Genomic DNA, 17435 nt, shown 5'->3' with positions numbered 1-17435 from the left:
AAGTTGTGTATCCTTAGAATTCAATAACCACTTTACTACACTCACAAATAACATAATGCTCTTCCAGAAGAAATACCAATGTGTTACAATATAAGTATGGAGCATAGTGTATTGTAATGTAAACTACTATTCAGGGGTGCATCGACCAATGGGGGGGTGGGGATTTTGCCTCACTGGGTAGCCTTTGGGGATGTAGAAGTTTATCCCTGTACTTGCCTGTCACCATTTCATTGTTTGCCGCAGGCCATGAGGGATGTATCTACTGCCAATATCTTTGCTCCTGTAGGTAACTTTACTAAGCAGATTCTATTTTCATAGTTTTTACATAGTAACTGTGCAACAGACTCATCATTCCATTAAGCAGCACATTTTTTTCTGCAGAACGCTGTTTCTTTAAATGGCTCCTACATTCCAGACACAAGGTCTTCCAGGTGTAAATCTGTCTATAAAGCTTAGCTGGGCCTCAGTACATCATGCAGCAGTTTCCTTTACAGAATTTTAGGTATGTAAAATGTCTCCATGCACCTCTAGACTTGTAGTCTGGGAAACAAAGCTGCTTATTATCTGCAACTTTCCTCAGGTTCATCATTCATAATGTATGTTTAAAAATTGGTAAACTATATCCATGTATTCTGTACAACGAGTTTAGTTACAGTAAAAAATCATGGCTCCTAAATGGTGCTGAGATACAATACTAGGCACAGCCAAATGTGGACACGAAAGATGCTGTTCCTATGAGAAAGCTGTATGTTGTAACCTTAAAGGGGTACTCCACGACCTAGACATCTTATCCCCTATCCAAAGGATAGGGGATAAGATGTCAGATCCCCGGAGTACCGCCTCTGGAGACCCCCGCAATATAGCAAGCTGCACCCACCTGTAACCGCTTCCGGAAACGCTGGAGGCTCTCAGGCTAATTCCTCCCGACCACGGGGAGAACATGGGACATGGGGCATGACATCACACGGGGGCGGAGTCGTGACGTCACGCCCCACCCCCTCAATGCAAGTCTATGGGAGGGGGCGTGACGCCCCCTCCCATAGACTTGCATTGAGGGGGTGGGGCGTGACATCACACGGGGGCGGAGTCGTGACGTCCCCTGGATAGGGGATAAGATTTCTAGGGGCGGAGTACCCCTTTAAGAACCAAGACCCAGCACTCACTTGTATTTCTTCATTGCTTCGATTTTTTTTCTTCATGGCATTGGTATCTCTGTTTGGCTCAAGCCCATGTGTTGGATTATTCAGAAAAACCAAGTGGTGCGGAGATCAAGGATATCCTGGTTTGTCTGAGAGAATAGTAAAAGTTCATAGAGAGGAATTCAGCCCACGGGAAGGGGGCATGTCGACCACAGCACGAAGCGGCGGCTGACGCGCCCCCTCAATACAACTCTATGGGAGAGGTGGATCGCTGCCTTCGGCAATCTCCGACTCTGCCATAGTGCTGTATTGAGGGGGCGTTTCAGCCACCGCTTTGTGCTGTGGTCGACACATGCTATCTGGCCAGAGAGCCGAGGTTCCATATGGGAGATTGCGGGGGGGGGTCCCAGCGGTCAGACCCCCTGCGATCTGAAACCTATCCTTAGGATAGGGGATACGTTTTTCAGTACTGGACTTCCCCTTTAAGTCTAATGAGTGTTCCTGATGTAGAGTTGTTGGTGCCAGGAAACATGGTCCAAAGAAGGGCAACTATTTACCAAGCAACAGGTCTAAAAAGGTTAAAGGAAAAGGTTACTGCTGGCTATAATAGAAAGGTGTCAGAATATTGTGGACGGAGTGTATATCCATAAACTGGCAAGAGTGTCCACACAGAGCCTTGCTGAAATATCCCACAAAGGCATCAGAACTAGATGGTGGGATAATAGATGAAGGTTGGCTGTTCTGATGAATCATATTGTCTTTAAGGGTACATTCCCACGTAGCATATACGCTGCGTATCTGCTGCTGCATAGTTTCCTACTCATTGAGATAAATGGGTAGCAAAATCAGCTGCCGAAAATATGCAGCAAAATACCCCGCGTATACGGGTTCCTAGGAGGGACTGTACCCTAAAGGGGTATTCTGGTGTTCTAAAATAATGATTATATTACTTGGACTGGGAAAATAAGAAAAAGATATATATATGTACCACCCCAGTTTCCTGCAGCTCCTGATGCAGTACCCATTCAGCTACGCATGCAGGGGATCCTGGCACAGAGCAGACACCGAGGAGGCAGGTACGGTCCCTCCCGATGCAGCCGGGTTAGTGTCATTTTCTCTTCAGACGCGGCGGTCAACTTTGATCGCCGCCTCTGAAGGGTTAATACAGCCTATACAGGGCATCACCGCGATCGGTGATGTCCTGTATTAGCCTCGGGTCCCGGCCATTGATGGCCGCAGGGACCGTCGCGATAGGCGTGTATTCACCTTATAAGATGCACCAACTCCCCCCCCCCCAGTTTTGGGGAAGAAAAAGTGCATCTTATACGGCGAAAAATACGGTATTTTAGAACTCTATAACACTTCTTTAACATTGTGTGACCAGTGCATGTGTGACATGGGAAGAGATGTCTCCATGATGCACTCTGGGAGGGTAAGAAGGCAATCTGGTGGAGGCTGTGTGAGGGTCTGGCCAATGTTCTGCTGGAAGACCTTGAGCCTAAACATTGCTTTGTAATGGTATTCTCTGATCGGAATTGGCAGTGGCATCTTTCAGCAGGAAGATGCTCTTTGCCAAAAATTCAAAAATTATTTAGTAATGATTTGAAGAATATTTAACTGAAAACATACACATTTAAATAGATAAATAAATGTAAAAAAAATACACTCGAGTATAAGCCAACCCGAATATAAGCCGAGGCCCCTAATTTCACCCCAAAATCCCAGGAAAAGTTATTGACTTGACTATAAGCCTAGGGTGGGAAATACATCATCCCCCCCCCCTGTCATCATCCAGACCCCCGTCATTAACACCCTCATCATCATCACCGCCTGTCATCATCCCCCCTTCATCATCACCGCCTGTCATCATTCCCTTGTCATCATCCCACACACCCCCTTCATCATCCCCTTGTCATCATCCCACACCCCCCCTTCATCATCCCCTTGTCATCATCCCACACCCCCCCTTCATCATCCCACACACCCCCTTCATCATCCCCTTGTCATCATCACCACATGTCATCAGTCCCCCCCCCCCTCTTCATCATCACCGCTTGTCAATGTCTGATACAGTGGTCTTCAACCTGCGGACCTCCAGAGGTTTCAAAACTACAACTCCCAGCAAGCCCGGGCAGCCATTGGCTGTCCGGGCTTGCTGGGAGTTGTAGTTTTGAAACCTCTGGAGGTCTGCAGGTTGAAGACCACTGCGGCCTTCGACATCATCCAGCCCCCCACCCCAAAAATCCAGGAAAAGTAATTGACTCGACTATAAGCCTAGGGTGGGAAATACATCATCCCCCCCATGTCATCATCCCCCCCTGTCATTAACACCCTCGTCATCATCATCTTGTCATTTTCACCCCCGTCATCATCACCCCATCATCACTCCCCCCCCCCTTCATCATCACCGCCTGTCAATCCCTTTCAGTGATATTCAACCTACTGACTTCCAGATGTTGCAAAACTACAACTCCCAGCATACCCTGACAGCCATCGGCTGTCCGGGCATGCTGGTAGTTGTTGTTTTGAAACATCTGGAGGTCCGCAGGTTGAAGACCACTGCGGCCTTCGTCATCATCCAGACCCCCCCTTTAGTTTTCTACTCACCTCCCCTCGGTAGGAAGGAAGGGTGAGCTGGTCCGGGCCATCTATGCTGCAGGGACCGTCCGGTGGGGAGGGTTAGTCGTTCCGGGCTGTCCATCTTCACCGCGAGGCCCTCTTCTCCGCTCTGGGCCGGCCCCGGACTAGTGACGTTGCCTTGATGATGACGCACAGGGACGTTCATGCGCAGGTACGTCTGCTGCGCCTGGACGTCCCTGTGCATCATCGAGGCAACGTCACTAGTCCGGGGCCGGCCCACACCGGAGAAGAGGGCCTCGCGGTGAAGATGGACAGCCCGGAACGACTAACCCTCCCCACCGGACGATCCCTGCAGCATAGATGGCCCGGACCAGCTCACCCTTCCTTCCCACCGAGGGGAGGTGAGTAGAAAAGTAAAGGGGGGTCTGGATGATGACGAAGGCCGCAGTGGTCTTCAACCTGCGGATCTCCAGATATTTCAAAACTACAACTCCCAGCATGTCCGGACAGCCGATGGTGGTCCGGGCATGCTGGGAGTTGGAGTTTTGCAATATCTGGAGGTTCGCAGGTTGAAGTTCACTGAGAAGGGGTTGACAGGCGGAGAGTTCACTCGAGTATAAGCCGAGGGGGGCGTTTTCAGCACAAAAAATCGTGCTGGAAAACTCGGCTTATATTCGAGTATATACGGTATATAATGGGTGAGATTTATCAAAACATGTCCAAATGAAAACTTGCTGAGTCTCCCTCAGCAACCAATCAGAGCAACTCAGCAACTTTTGCTCTGGACAGGTTTTGGTAAATCTTCCCCATTAATGTCCTTATATTTTATTCATTTTTCTTTTATTGTGTCAGTATTAGCTGTAAATAATGCTACAGCTTGTTTAGTGGCCTGCTATGGAATGTATCCTCGGCCATAACCTTCTGGGGTTAGCTGGCCTTTAGACCTTTCCCCTGACACAGTATTCCGACTATTTCACTTCTGCATTTCTTACCTATGTCTGAAGTAAAGCTGCCCCCAGTAAGTGCAATTGTCTGGTCAATAATGAAAATAATTACTTTAATAACAAAAAGCATTGGTAAATGACCCAACATGTCAGAGCACAGGATGAATACGTAATCCCTCTTGCCCCACCCTTGTTTCGTTATCACCAGCAGCAAAAATTATCACTTAGCGAAGAATGAAGATGCAGTTGAACCCGCACTATGTAATATCATCAAATATGAAACATAAAAACATTTTCTACCCCTGCTTGACGCAGCATTTTTTGGCAATAGTGATGTTGTTTTTGTTATCCTGCCTTCCAAGAGTCATAGTATTTTTCATTGTATTTTTACATCATTACAGCTGCTTGAGGGCTTGTTTATTGGGGGGGACAAGTTATGTTACCTTTAAAGGGGTACTCAGGCCCTAGACATCCTATTCCCTATCCAAAGGATTCATTATGTTATGCTCAGAACGTTGGTTTCGGGCGGCTGTGACATCATGCCACGCCCCCTTTATTCATGTCTATGGGAGGGGGCGTGATGGCTGTGGCCCCTCCCATAGACATGAATGGAGGGGGTTTGGCGTGATGCCGCAACCACGGCCACCCGGAGCCTGCGTTCTAAACATAAATGTTCAGAAAGCCAATGTGCCAGAGTTCACCTGGCGGGGGGGTTCAGCCAGTGCAACGGGATGGAGTACCCCTTTAATTTAATTCAATGCATAGATGCATAGCATTGTTCCTTGTTAGCCATTGAAAGATTGCTTGTAATAGTCCCCTATGGAGACTAAAAAATGGCTTATAAAATAGTTTAAAAAAAATATGTGTTAATGTTTTACCTTTCTTCAAATAAAATAATGTAAACAACAACAATAAAAAGCATATTTGGCATTGCCATGTGTCATAATGTCGGCACTATGAAAATATAACATTGATGAAACCGTGCGGGGAATGTAAATGTGATGAGAAGGAAACCAGGAGGAAAAAATGAAAACACAAAAATGAAAAATCGTGGTGTCCTTTATGAGTTCAACTTTATTTTACTATTTTTGGGACCCACCATGGGACTTGACCATTTTCCTAATACATGCTGCCTTTTGTTTGGGTTAAAAGAAGCACAAAAATTGTATCAATCCTTGCAATATGGATATCTCATTATTTGTACTCACACTATATAGTATATAATATATGAAGCTATACCTAGAATAATTGTCTGTTACGAGTAGCGCTGCAGCCAGATGCGCTGACCACGAGTGCACTCCTGGCCTGGTCTCCCATGCTGGCTTTGCTGTGGTTTGCATCGCGTCTCTGTCCCCTCCGCTGTCCCTGGCCGCCGGAGCGTGTGTCACCACCTCCTAGGGTGCGCGCTTCCTGTGATTTAAAGGGCCAGTGCACCATTGATTGGTGCTTGTCTCATCCTGACCTTATTTAACCCCGCACTTTCTCGTGAACCCTGCCGGATCTTTGTGCCATTACAGTCTAAGAGAAAGCGTTCTGTTTGTGTCTTGCCTTGCCGTGTATCTGACCCCATTGCTACGTATTCTGACCTTGCTCCTGTGCCGCCTGTCCTCTGACCTCTTGCTATGTTACCTGACCTTGCTACAGTTCCACCAGTCCTGACCTCCTGCCAGTCCCTCACTACGACTCCGTTTGATTCCTTTTGTGCCACGTCTCTCCTCAGCCGCCTTTGTGGACGAGTCGTTCCAGGGGTAGCAACCTGGGAGCCGCCTGCCACAGCAAGTCCATCCCGCTTTGTGGCAGGCTCTGGTGAAAACCAGTGGCTCCTTAGACTCCGCTCCATGGTACAGCTCACGCCACTGTCCACAACAGGTATAGTGGATCCGCACCACCTGCTGTTACTGTCCTAATATATAATGCATTTCCACAATATGGTTTGAAAAACTCACTATCCAGGCCCCTCCAACATGTTTTACTTCACACAGCAGGAACACATTATGATGTTACAATTTGTAAATCTTTATAAGCATACCTGTCATTTCAGGTGACTTTTCAGGATAAGCTGTCCTTTGTGTGTACATCAGATGTAGTACTATTTCTGGCCATATCTAACTTGTCTAAGTTTTGTTTGTAGCAGATTTCTGCTCTGTGGGCTTTAACTATAATTTGCAGCTCTCCCAGAGCTGATGGGTGGAGCTGCCCCTCTCCTCTACATAGACTTGTTTTGCTTGTCTTGCAGATACTGAACAAAACTGAGCTGGTTTTCAGAGAGGAATACAGTCTCACAAGAGGGGGGGTGGGGAGAAGTTTGAGAACAGAATTTTTGTCTAATCAGATATACAGTATTACAAAGTTTCATATATTCACGTGTACTATTGATCTAGGTTCAAATGACATTGCCTATTATTAGCCCTAGCAGTTATAATTTGTGTCTATTGCAATGCTTTAAAAAGCAAAGGAAAAAGTCAAAAAATTAAATCCATTTATTAAGTTTATGACAATATGGAATGCTTTCATTTTCTTCTTGTTTGCAGACAGATTCCAAATGGCCCTGAAGCAGTTAACGCACATTAAAAGAAACTAAGGTCATTTCATCAGAAGGGATATTTAAAGTGCACCCGTTGTTACAAGTAGACTGAAGTATTTAGTAAAACATTTACTATTTTTTATGCAAAGTAAAAAAAAAAAAAAGTTGCACATAGTTCAACAAATGTTCTTCAACTAATATGTCTGTTATTTGGTGATGCTGTAAGATGACACTGATTCAAAAAGGCACAATTTAGCAAAACTGTTAGGTTTTTGTAACTGCTGTCTAAAACTACAATAGGCTGATTATACTACCCCTACACTACACTATTCTCTGAGCTGGGTCGAGAGGGTGTTCAGGATGTGTGTGTGCGACCCAGCCAATCAGGGAGCAGCGGCTGCAAGGTCCATAGTAAACCGCGCATGCGCAGGCAGTTTACTAAGAACTTACAGTAAACTTTATGACACTGGAATTAGGATTTCCGCAACAGAAACTTCAAAATGATGCCGTGTGTAGAGTGCAGGAGAATCCCATTGAAATCAATGGGACTCTGCTGCAGCAGAATGTCCATGCATGATGATTGTGACTTTCTCATTTTAAATATCTGTGTTTTAAAATATTCCTTAAATCTTGCTGTGTTCTTTCTAGTCCTTAAAGGGGTACTCCACTGCTCAGCATTTGGAACAAAATGTTCCGAACGCTTAGAGCCAGCGCCAGGGGCTTGTGGCGTCGCGGCCCCGGCCCTTCGCAATGTTACACCCTGCCCCTCAATATTACACCCCACCCCGAACACGCCGGCCGTGAGCGCTCCTTGCCTGTGTCCCTGCTGTCGGTGGAGCGGAGATTCGCATCACGGGATGCGCCCACATGCGAGTCTCAGCCCGTCACTCACCGTCCTCAGCTCCCTGGTGTCCCTGCAGCTCCGGCATGCATGCCTCCTAGGGCGCGCGCACGCCAGAGCTCCTTCTCTTGAAAGGTCAGTACCCAATTAATTAAAGTGCTTGCACCTGACCCCTGATCCATAAGTGTCTGCTCCTCCCTGCTTTCCCTGCCGGATCTTTGGTAGTCTATGCCATTGTGAGGTCCTGTGTTCCTGTGCTCCTGTTACTGTGTATCTGTTCCTAGCTACCCTACCTTCCCTATCCCAGTGCTACCTGCCTTACCTTCTGCCATCTTGCCACGTCCTGCCATTCACCTTCTGTGCCACCCCTCCCCCCAGCTACCTGTGTGGACGAGTCGTGCCAGGGGTAGCGACCTGGGTGCCACCTGCCCCAGCAAGACCATCCCGATTTGCGGCAGGCTCTGGTGAAAACCAGTTGCACCTTAGACTCCGCTCCCTGGCACGGCTCAAGTCTCCATCCACACAGGCCCAGAGGATCCACCACCTGCCGTGATTCCTAACAATTGCACAGGCAGAATATAAATCTATTTTGAATTTGGGGGTTTTCAGTGGCTGAGAAATCTAGGGTATCCTGAGAATTACAGACCCCAAAATTTCAAGATGGGTCTGGGCACAGGTATGGGCACTTCAGTCACTGTCCTTACTCAGAATCTATGTAACCATGTGGAACACTCTTTAATATTGATTCTAGTACATATAGTAAGAGATTAAGGTCACGGTGAAAAATATAATAAAACAAGGTTAATTGCGCACTTTCACAAGTGTAGACAGTAATTACGCTGCGCACCTGGGCCACTCATGGGCTTATCCTTCTGGTCCAGGAATTTTCATAAATTGCTCACATATTTTCTTTTAACTGTCGAATGTCAATAATAGAGATCTACTCGACTCATGTCATGAAAGATGTGCTCACTATTCATCATGAGAAGATTGTCAGTGTATAATTTCATGATGTCATCTGTAAAAGGATATTGTGGGATCTCAGCTGCCCGGATCATGATCCACAATATGGCACCTAAGGGAGAGGATAAGCATTTTTCCCATAGCATTTCTATTGTGCCATTGGCAATATGTCAAATTAGTCCCCATTAATGTAAAATAATACAGGTTTGTTCAGATGTAAAATAATACAGAGTATAGTAGTGAATAATATAAGTACACAGTAATAAGATGAAGGATATAAGTAATAGCAATGAGATGTCATAATAAGACTTCAGTGTAAGAGCTACCCCCCCCCCCCCCCCCCAAAAAAAAACAAAAAAAAAACACACACACACAGAAAACAACACAACAGAAACAAATTACAACATTTTTGTGCTCACATAACAGGGGTACCATTGCTTAAGGAAGAATTGCAGGTTTGTTTGTTATTTTGCCCATATAATGCACACATAACCTCCACTATTCCTACAGTGCTAACTGTTTTATTCCAGAACAGTGACTGTCCTAGGTCTGCTGATATCCTGTGAATGTAAGATCAGAATTATGTACCTTGGTTTCAAGAAAGTCTCGAAACTGTTCTTGATGTAAGGTAAGGTTTCTTCTAATATCAGACTATTTCACAGCTTTACAGTTTTGACGGTGAAGAAGTCTGTTTTTAGTTGGTACTCATATATTGACCATATACGTATATCATCATGTTCCCACTTCAAGACTTTATGCCACCTTAGAACCTTTTACATATCATAGAGACAGGTCTAAAGTTTTAATTGGAGTGTTCATGTCTTTACCTATGACTAGAATAAGCAGATCTTATCTAAAGCCGAGGAACGTGCTCTCGATTCACCCAAAGTGCAAGAAAAAGTGCAAACGTGTTACACTAAAAAAACGTGCACAAAGGATGCGGTCTATCGCAAGCCCTTCTCCGTTAGGAGAGAGGCCTCCCAACAAACCTTACCCTTCGCTCCGGACCAAAAGGTACCTGCGAGGTTCCAGGTTCGATGTCCCTTTTCACCGAAGCTACTAGGGGACCATAAATGCTCCCGGCATCCCCCTTGGCGTTAGCCAAGGTATCTGCCCGCAGAGCCGATAACGGTAGGTACCCTGCCAAAGCAGGAGTACCCTGGGTGTTTGCAGGGAGGTGCGGAACCTAATGGCAACACACACCTCCCCTAGACTGCCAGGAGGGACACCCAGAAAGGCTACCGCATCCTGACAAATCCTGTGGACACACAACACGCAAAAAGTGACACAGTGAGACAAAAATAAATAAATAAGTGAATGTGTGCAGATATACTGCCAGGACATCCGGCCGGATCTATAAAAATTTCTCTGATCCTAGCCAGAAGGCCGGGAATCAAGAGGTGAGTGCCACAAGGTGAAGAGATTATGGTGCCCGTGCTTCAACTCAGTGAGCCAGTATTTCCAGTGAGTTTCGGCACCTCGGGGTCACCACTCCCCGAGGCACAAAAGTACCTCGGCTCTAGACCCTCTCAGCCTCATGGCGAGACCCGGAGGGAACAGGTCACATCGGGGCAGCCGTCGAGCTGATTCCTCAGAACCAGCCCCGGAAAGCCCTGGTACACCTGCACCCTCCATGCAGCACCCATCCCCACCAGCCCCATACCGGCGTTACTGCCCACCAGCATGAAAAAATGATAAGAACAGATACTACACTTGATCTTAGCCAAAAGGCCGAGAAGCGAGTGACTAGAATAAGCAGATAGAGAAGCACATCGCTGAGCACTTCTCTCCCAGGATGATCCTATAAAGTTATATTGGGAGTCCGTCTTAGTCACGTGGCACAGAGCTAGGAGAGAATACTTTTAATGTTCTAGCTATTGGTCTGAACACTCTTTTGACATGTCTCTAAGACACGGCAAAAGTTTTTTAAAGTGACAGTACCCATTTAAAGGGGTAGTCCGCCCCTAGACATCTTATCCCATATCCAAAGGATAGGGGATAAGATGTCTGATCGTGGGGGTCCCGCTGCTGGGGACCCTGGGATTTCAGCTGCTGCACCCCGCTGTCATTACTACACAGAGAAAACTCGCTCTGTGCGTAATGACCGGCGATACAGGGCCCCTCAATACAAGTCTATGGGAGGGGTATGGCAGCCATCATGCCCCCTCCCATAGACTTGCATTGAGGGGGCGGACGTGACATCATGAGGGGGCGGGGCTATGACATCACGAGCTCCCGGCGCCGGCTCCAGCGTTCGGAACAGTTTGTTCCAAACGCTGAGCAGTGGAGTACCCCTTTAATGATATCAAAAAATTTTATGTATTTCAATTCTGCAGAACAATTAACGCAAAATCCACAACAGCACAATTAATTGCGATAAGTCCACAGTGGATCTGACACAACAGTTGACGTATTCAAAATCTGCACCACAGGTTAATTTCCATGTGGATTTGGTAAGGATTTTTTTCCTATTGAGTATGGTTAGGATATTACAAATCTCATCAATGTTGCTGCTACTGTAAACTTTGGAAATCTGCCATGTAGATTTTTTTCCCCCCGGAAAATCCACAGCAAATCTATCTCCTGTGGCCATCCCCTTATCGTGCATTGACACTTGGCAGAGCTGGTTACTTTCATGTGGGTGTCTTGGAGGCTTTAAGATGAATAGAATACAGTGGGTGAAATAAGTATTGAACACGTCACCATTTTTCTCACTAAATACTAGAGATGTCCCGATACCGATACTAGTATCGTTATCGGGGCCGATACTGGCCATTTCCATGGTATCGGGGACTCGTTCAATGTTCCCGATAACATGTCTGATACCTGCTGCCGCTCCGCTGCCCTGTGTAGTGAAGAAAACTCTGTCTTGAAGCGTTCTGTGTCCCGATCTTCACTAACCCCGGTTCTCCCGTCTGCATCATGGTGATCTATGGAGGAGCATGTGACACACACGTCACTCCTCCTCCCCTGCACCCAGCGTAATGCTACGGAGGAAGCAGAGTGATGTGAGTGTCACAAGCTCCTCCATAGATCGCCATGATGTGGACGGGAGTACGGAGCAGCAGCACCCGACAGAGGACAGCTGCAGGTGAGCTGTCTACAAGGGTGAGAGCTGCGGTCTACAGGGGGGCCCTACTAATGTCTAGAAGGGGCCCTGCTGTCTAAATGGGTGGCCTGTTGTCTAAAGGCGGGGCCTGTTGTCTAAAGGGGGTCCTGCTAATGTCTAAAGGGGGGCCCTGCTAATGTTTAAAGGGGGTCCTGCTAATGTCTAAAGGGGGGGGGCTGCTAATGTCTAAAGGGGGTCCTGCTGTCTAAAGGGGGCCCTGCTGTCTAAAGGGGAGGGGGGCTGATAATGTCTAAAGGGGGCCCCTGCTAATGTCTAAAGGGGGTCCTGCTGTCTAAAGGGGGGCCCTGCTAATGTCTAAAGGGGAGGGGTGCTGCTAACGTCTAAAGGGGGGGCCCTGCTAATGTCTAAAGGGGGGCCCTGCTAATGTCTAAAGGGGGATACTCCCTACTATTAAAGGCAATCTTACAGCAGAGTCACCTGCACTAACTTCAATTTATAGGTAGAGGGTGCAGGTGACCCGGTTTCTACCGTTGCTCACCATGTGTACATCGGTCTCACCGCCAATGCAAATTCCCTGTTCTGTCCAATGGAGAAGAGAGAAATCTTGGCTCATACTACAGCAGACGCCTCCATTGTACACAACAAGGACCCACATATGAGCACGGTAAGCAGTGCCAGAGACCGGGTTACCCTGGGGTCAGATTCCCTTTAAAATAAAAGTACTCGTACTTGGTATCGGTGAGTACTAGAATTAAAGTATCGGTACTCGTACTCAATCTTAAAAAAATGGTATCGGGACATCCCTACTAAATACTGTTTCTTTGAGACAACAGTACCTGCTAATTCCAGCTTTTTTTTGAAGCTCTCCACAAGTGACCTTGGCTCTTGGGCAACTCTTGTCATCCTTCTTTTCCCTCCTCTATCAGAAATCTTGTGAGGGGCACCTGGTCAGGGCAAATTCAGGGTGTAACAATTGTCTTTCCACTTCCATATTATGGGCCACACAGGGCTCAATGGAACATTCAGAAGCTTGGAAATGTACCTGTAGCCTACGCTATTGGTATGTTTTGCAACAATTAGATTATGATGGTCTTGACACATCTCTTTGCTTTTACCCATCATGAGATGTGTCTTGTGTGACCTTTTTGTAGACCATCAGTTGGGACTGAACCAGCTGATATTTTTTTTTTTTAAACAGTAGAAGTTTATTGAAAGTTTTCCAAAAATACAAACACACATAAATGCACGTGTATTGTCATACACACAGATTAGGAAAGAAAACCATGTGCATCAATAACAGTAAGAATAATCATAATCACATTCAATGGAGGCTCCACAATAAGAGTAGAAAGGAACTACCCTTGCCAGTTCTCGACTGAATAGGTACGTTGGCGCGCTTCCCAAAGGAGACAAAGAGAAAAAGAAAAGGAAGAAGGAGATGGCTGGAAACAGAGGGGGAGGAGAAGACAAGAGAGAACGAAGAACAAGGGCAAAGGAAAGAAAAGGCTTACCTCTCAACAGGGCGCACAGGCTAAGACTCTCCAACATGGCGTATCGACAGCAGGCAGTCGCTAGATAGTGAGAGAGAAGGGCGCGAGCATCCCCCAAATTGGCAATTAACTCGGGGGATCTGGAGGCTCCAGATTTATAGATCCATACTCAGGGGAGGACATGAAAGAGACCCAAGGGCCCCAGATCAGATGGTGTTTGTCCATTGATCGTCTGGAGTCCGCTATTAACTCCTCCATCCTATGGAGATGGGAGAGTTCTTGTTGAACCAGCTGATATTATTTGCACTGACAAGGGGCTGCATTTATTTGTTTTTGCTGTCGTCTTGGCTTTCCATACTTTTTTGCACCTCCCTTTCTTCACGTATCCTACTTTTTCCCTGTGTCATTTCATGTTCTTACACATTCTTTGTACATATGGATTACTTGGGTTGTTACCAACATCTGGTGAAATATTTGCACCATTAGAAATATATTTAGTGAGAAAAATGGTGACATGTTCAATCCTTATTTCATCTGCTGTAGGTTGGATTTCTTCAACAAATTTCTCTATTCATTTTTAATCTAGAGACCTGGAGTAAGATTCTGTACTTTCCGGGGGGTCGATGGAACTTCTAGAAAGAAATTCAATGATGAGATTCTTCTCTAACATCAAATCCTCATAATATATTGCTTATTACCTCACCAGACACATGGACTTGCAGAATATTTATAGCTTCTAGTGCATGGCAGGAGATTGATGTGTTTATATCTTCCTTTTAAGATGTCTTTTAGATTTACAGTACATTCCTAATCCCTAGCGAATCCGGCATTTATAGGAGCAGCTGAAGATCACAGGTACTCGCAGACAGCTCGGTCCTGTAATGTGTATTACGTATAGAAATAAAAAGGAAGCATCTCTCTGTCCCACTACATCCATAGACATAACAACACCGCTCACCCCAGAATATCCTAAACTTCTAATCCGGTTTGTTTTTAACTAAGTTACAGAAAATAAGACAGCATAGTTTAAAAGGTTACTTTCATTAAACTTAACTTGTCAAAAGTTAAAATCGGTCAGGATGTTAGTGCTGAGGCCCCCTCTGCTTGCTAGTTATAACCAGGTGAAATACGCAGTAGTGCGCATTACTCCTTGTTCTACAGTGTATGGCTGGAGGCTGTATGCCTGTGTACTGCCCCACTTCAGTGCTCCGACCACCGCTCCTCCGGTGCCATAGCATTAGTTCCCGGGACCGGAGAAGCGGTGGTCGGAACACCGAAGATGACGTCCCGCTGGTCACTTACCAAGCTGGCCAGCGCACGTCTTGCTCCTCCTCGATGTTCCGGTCTTCTGCGCCTCCGTTGCTATGGGCGCACGCATCGGACGTCAGTGATGTCCCTGCATGCGCTATCTCCCGGTTGCCCCAGCGTTTTTAAACTTAACGCGGGGCCGCAGAGAGTTAACGGGGGCATCCCTGTGTCCCGAAAGCATCTATCGGGACACAGGGATGTCCTTAATAGTGATGGGGGAATTGCCCCGTCGCTACAGGATGGACAAGCACCGGCTCTACTCAGGGCCCCGGGCCAGCTCGGGGCCCCAAGCTATTGCTTGGTTTGCCTGTCCTGTAGTGACGGGCCTGCCTCCCTGATAGACATTATGGCTGTGTCTCTCCTCTTTAGTTTCATTTAGCTGCTTTGTGGTGATCTGGGGAGCAGAACAGGATAACCCCTTACACTGGGCAAATATAATTCAAATAGGCCCACTATTGCCCAGTGTAAAAGAGTCAACAAAGAGTTAAAGGACATCTGCAACCAACAAAAGTTATCCCCTATCCACAGGAGGGGCTCCTGCATTGTGCGCCAGCTAATTCTCGTAGCGTCGACCTCACTGAGGTCAACGGTACTCCACCTCCACGCCCCTACCCCATACAGACACGCCTCCTGCACAGGAGAGCCACGGCAGAGCTTTGGCCCTGTGCAGGAGATCGCGGGGGGGGGTCTCAGTGGTAAGACCCCCCCCCCCCCGATCAGACACTTATCCCCTATCCTGTGGATAGGGGATGAGTTTTGTTCGCTGCAGATTTCCTTTAACACTTGTTTGTTGGCTGATCAATGAGAATTTGCGGCGTCTTTATGTCCACGTTCACACTGGTTACAATGTTAGTTTATCTGTATAACTGTTTTGCTTATTACATTGCCATAATAGCATACACTGAGGTATTTTATGAGTGTAGTGATTAAAGGGGTACACCACTACTTTAAAACTTATTCCGGTATCCAACCTCTGAGACCCTCCATGATCTCCAGAACACGGCCCTGTGTGTCAGTGCACGCTCCATCCATTCTTTATTGAAGCATTGGAGATACATAAATGCTTCACTTGTGTATCTCAGATGCTCCCATAGAGAATGCATGGAGCCCTTCCTGACAGTCGCTCATGCGTAAGGAAACCTATGACATCGTACATCTCAGGAGATCTGTGCCAAGCCGTGGCATTAACACAGGTCTGTCTAGTGGCAAATATATAGCTCTGTACTACTTTATATATATACTATGTTAAAAAAGGTTATGATAACCGAAACATTTAAGTTAGCATCACAACTCTGGATTTATTGAACTAAGTAGATTACATTAACTGTGAATTTGCTTCAATTTTTTTAATATTAATATATGCCAAGCCGCATGAAGTTTGATATCAAGTTTATAGTATATAGGGAAAAAACAAAACATAAGCAAGAAGCCGCCTAGTGCTGTTATCCTTAGACAGGACAGGTGTATGTGTAGCAAGATAGAATATTGCTTACATTGTGGTGTTGAACTTAAAGGGGTATTCCAGGCAAAAACTTTTTTTATATATCAACTGGCTCAGGAAAGTTAAACAGATTTGTAAATTACTTCTATTAAAAAATCTTAATACTTCCAATAGTTATTAGCTTCTGAAGTTTTCTGTCTAACTGCTCAATGATGATGTTACGTCCCGGGAGCTGTGCATGATGGGAAAATATCCCGATAGGAGCTGCACAGCTCCTGGGACGTGAGTCATCAGAAAGCAGTTAGACAGAAAACAGCAACTCAACTTCAGAAGCTAATAACTATTGGAAGAATTAAGATTTTTTAATAGAAGTAATTCACAAATCTGTTTAACTTTCCGGAGCCAGTTGATATATAAAAAAAGTTTTTGCCTGGAATACCCCTTTAAAACTCAACACCTTGTATCACATATGACAATTAACCGGGGCTGCCACTGACCCAGGTCCATATTTGCAGACAGACCATGATTAACAGAAATCCAAGGGATCCTCTAGGCGAGGGTTGAAGAACGGGTCTTTGGGGCACACACCGTGGGTGACTTGGACAAACCGCGGACATCGTTTAAAATAACAAAGTGTGATTTATTCAAGACAACGCGTTTCGGGAATTTGTGCTCCCTTTGTCAAGTCTCTTGAGACTTGACAAAGGGAGCAAAAGTTACCGAAATGCATCATATTGAATAAATTGCCCCAAAGACCCGTTCTTCAACCCTTTGCCTGGAGGATCCCTTGGATTTCTCTTGATATCAAGTTTATCACTTAATAAAGAGACTATTTAGGAAAATTGTTGGAGTGCTGTTGACCTTTGATCTACAGATTTGAGCCTAACCAGCTTTTAATTGGCACCCTTTAATATCTGTGACATCACTGAATTTATAACTCAACAAAATTCCCCAGGGATTTCAGGGCAAAAATTAGGTATAAACAACAACTTTAGGGGTAACCCCCCAAAGGGGTGCACCCTAAACTAGAAATCCCCTATATAAACTTTTAAAAATTCAATGTTTTATTAGTATCACTTAAAATCATGAGTATGATCCTTACTTTAAAACCACAGCATATGTTGCAATTGTGAAG

General features: G+C 45.9%; 1 protein-coding gene and 1 pseudogene across 3 annotated transcripts in view; both read right to left on the bottom strand.

The window, feature by feature from the left end:
• The window catches only part of COL28A1 (collagen type XXVIII alpha 1 chain), a 151540-nt gene that overhangs the window by 123629 nt on the left and 10476 nt on the right, over nt 1-17435 (bottom strand). For 2 of the 3 annotated variants that reach the window (XM_056535487.1, XM_056535488.1), the window contains exon 1: nt 3747-3912. The exons of the other annotated variant lie outside the window; for it this stretch is intronic. In XM_056535487.1, the coding sequence (XP_056391462.1) occupies nt 3747-3787 (41 nt within the window). In that variant the 5' untranslated portion in view covers nt 3788-3912. Of the gene's footprint in view, nt 1-3746; nt 3913-17435 lie in introns of those variants that run through there. 3 annotated transcript variants of the gene reach the window in all.
• Nucleotides 10534-10734, bottom strand: LOC130290051 (U2 spliceosomal RNA; annotated as a pseudogene).

The sequence above is a fragment of the Hyla sarda genome, chromosome 8 (genome assembly GCF_029499605.1).
Source record: "Hyla sarda isolate aHylSar1 chromosome 8, aHylSar1.hap1, whole genome shotgun sequence".
Taxonomy (NCBI): domain Eukaryota; kingdom Metazoa; phylum Chordata; class Amphibia; order Anura; family Hylidae; genus Hyla; species Hyla sarda.
This window is presented reverse-complemented; position numbering and strand designations above follow the sequence as displayed.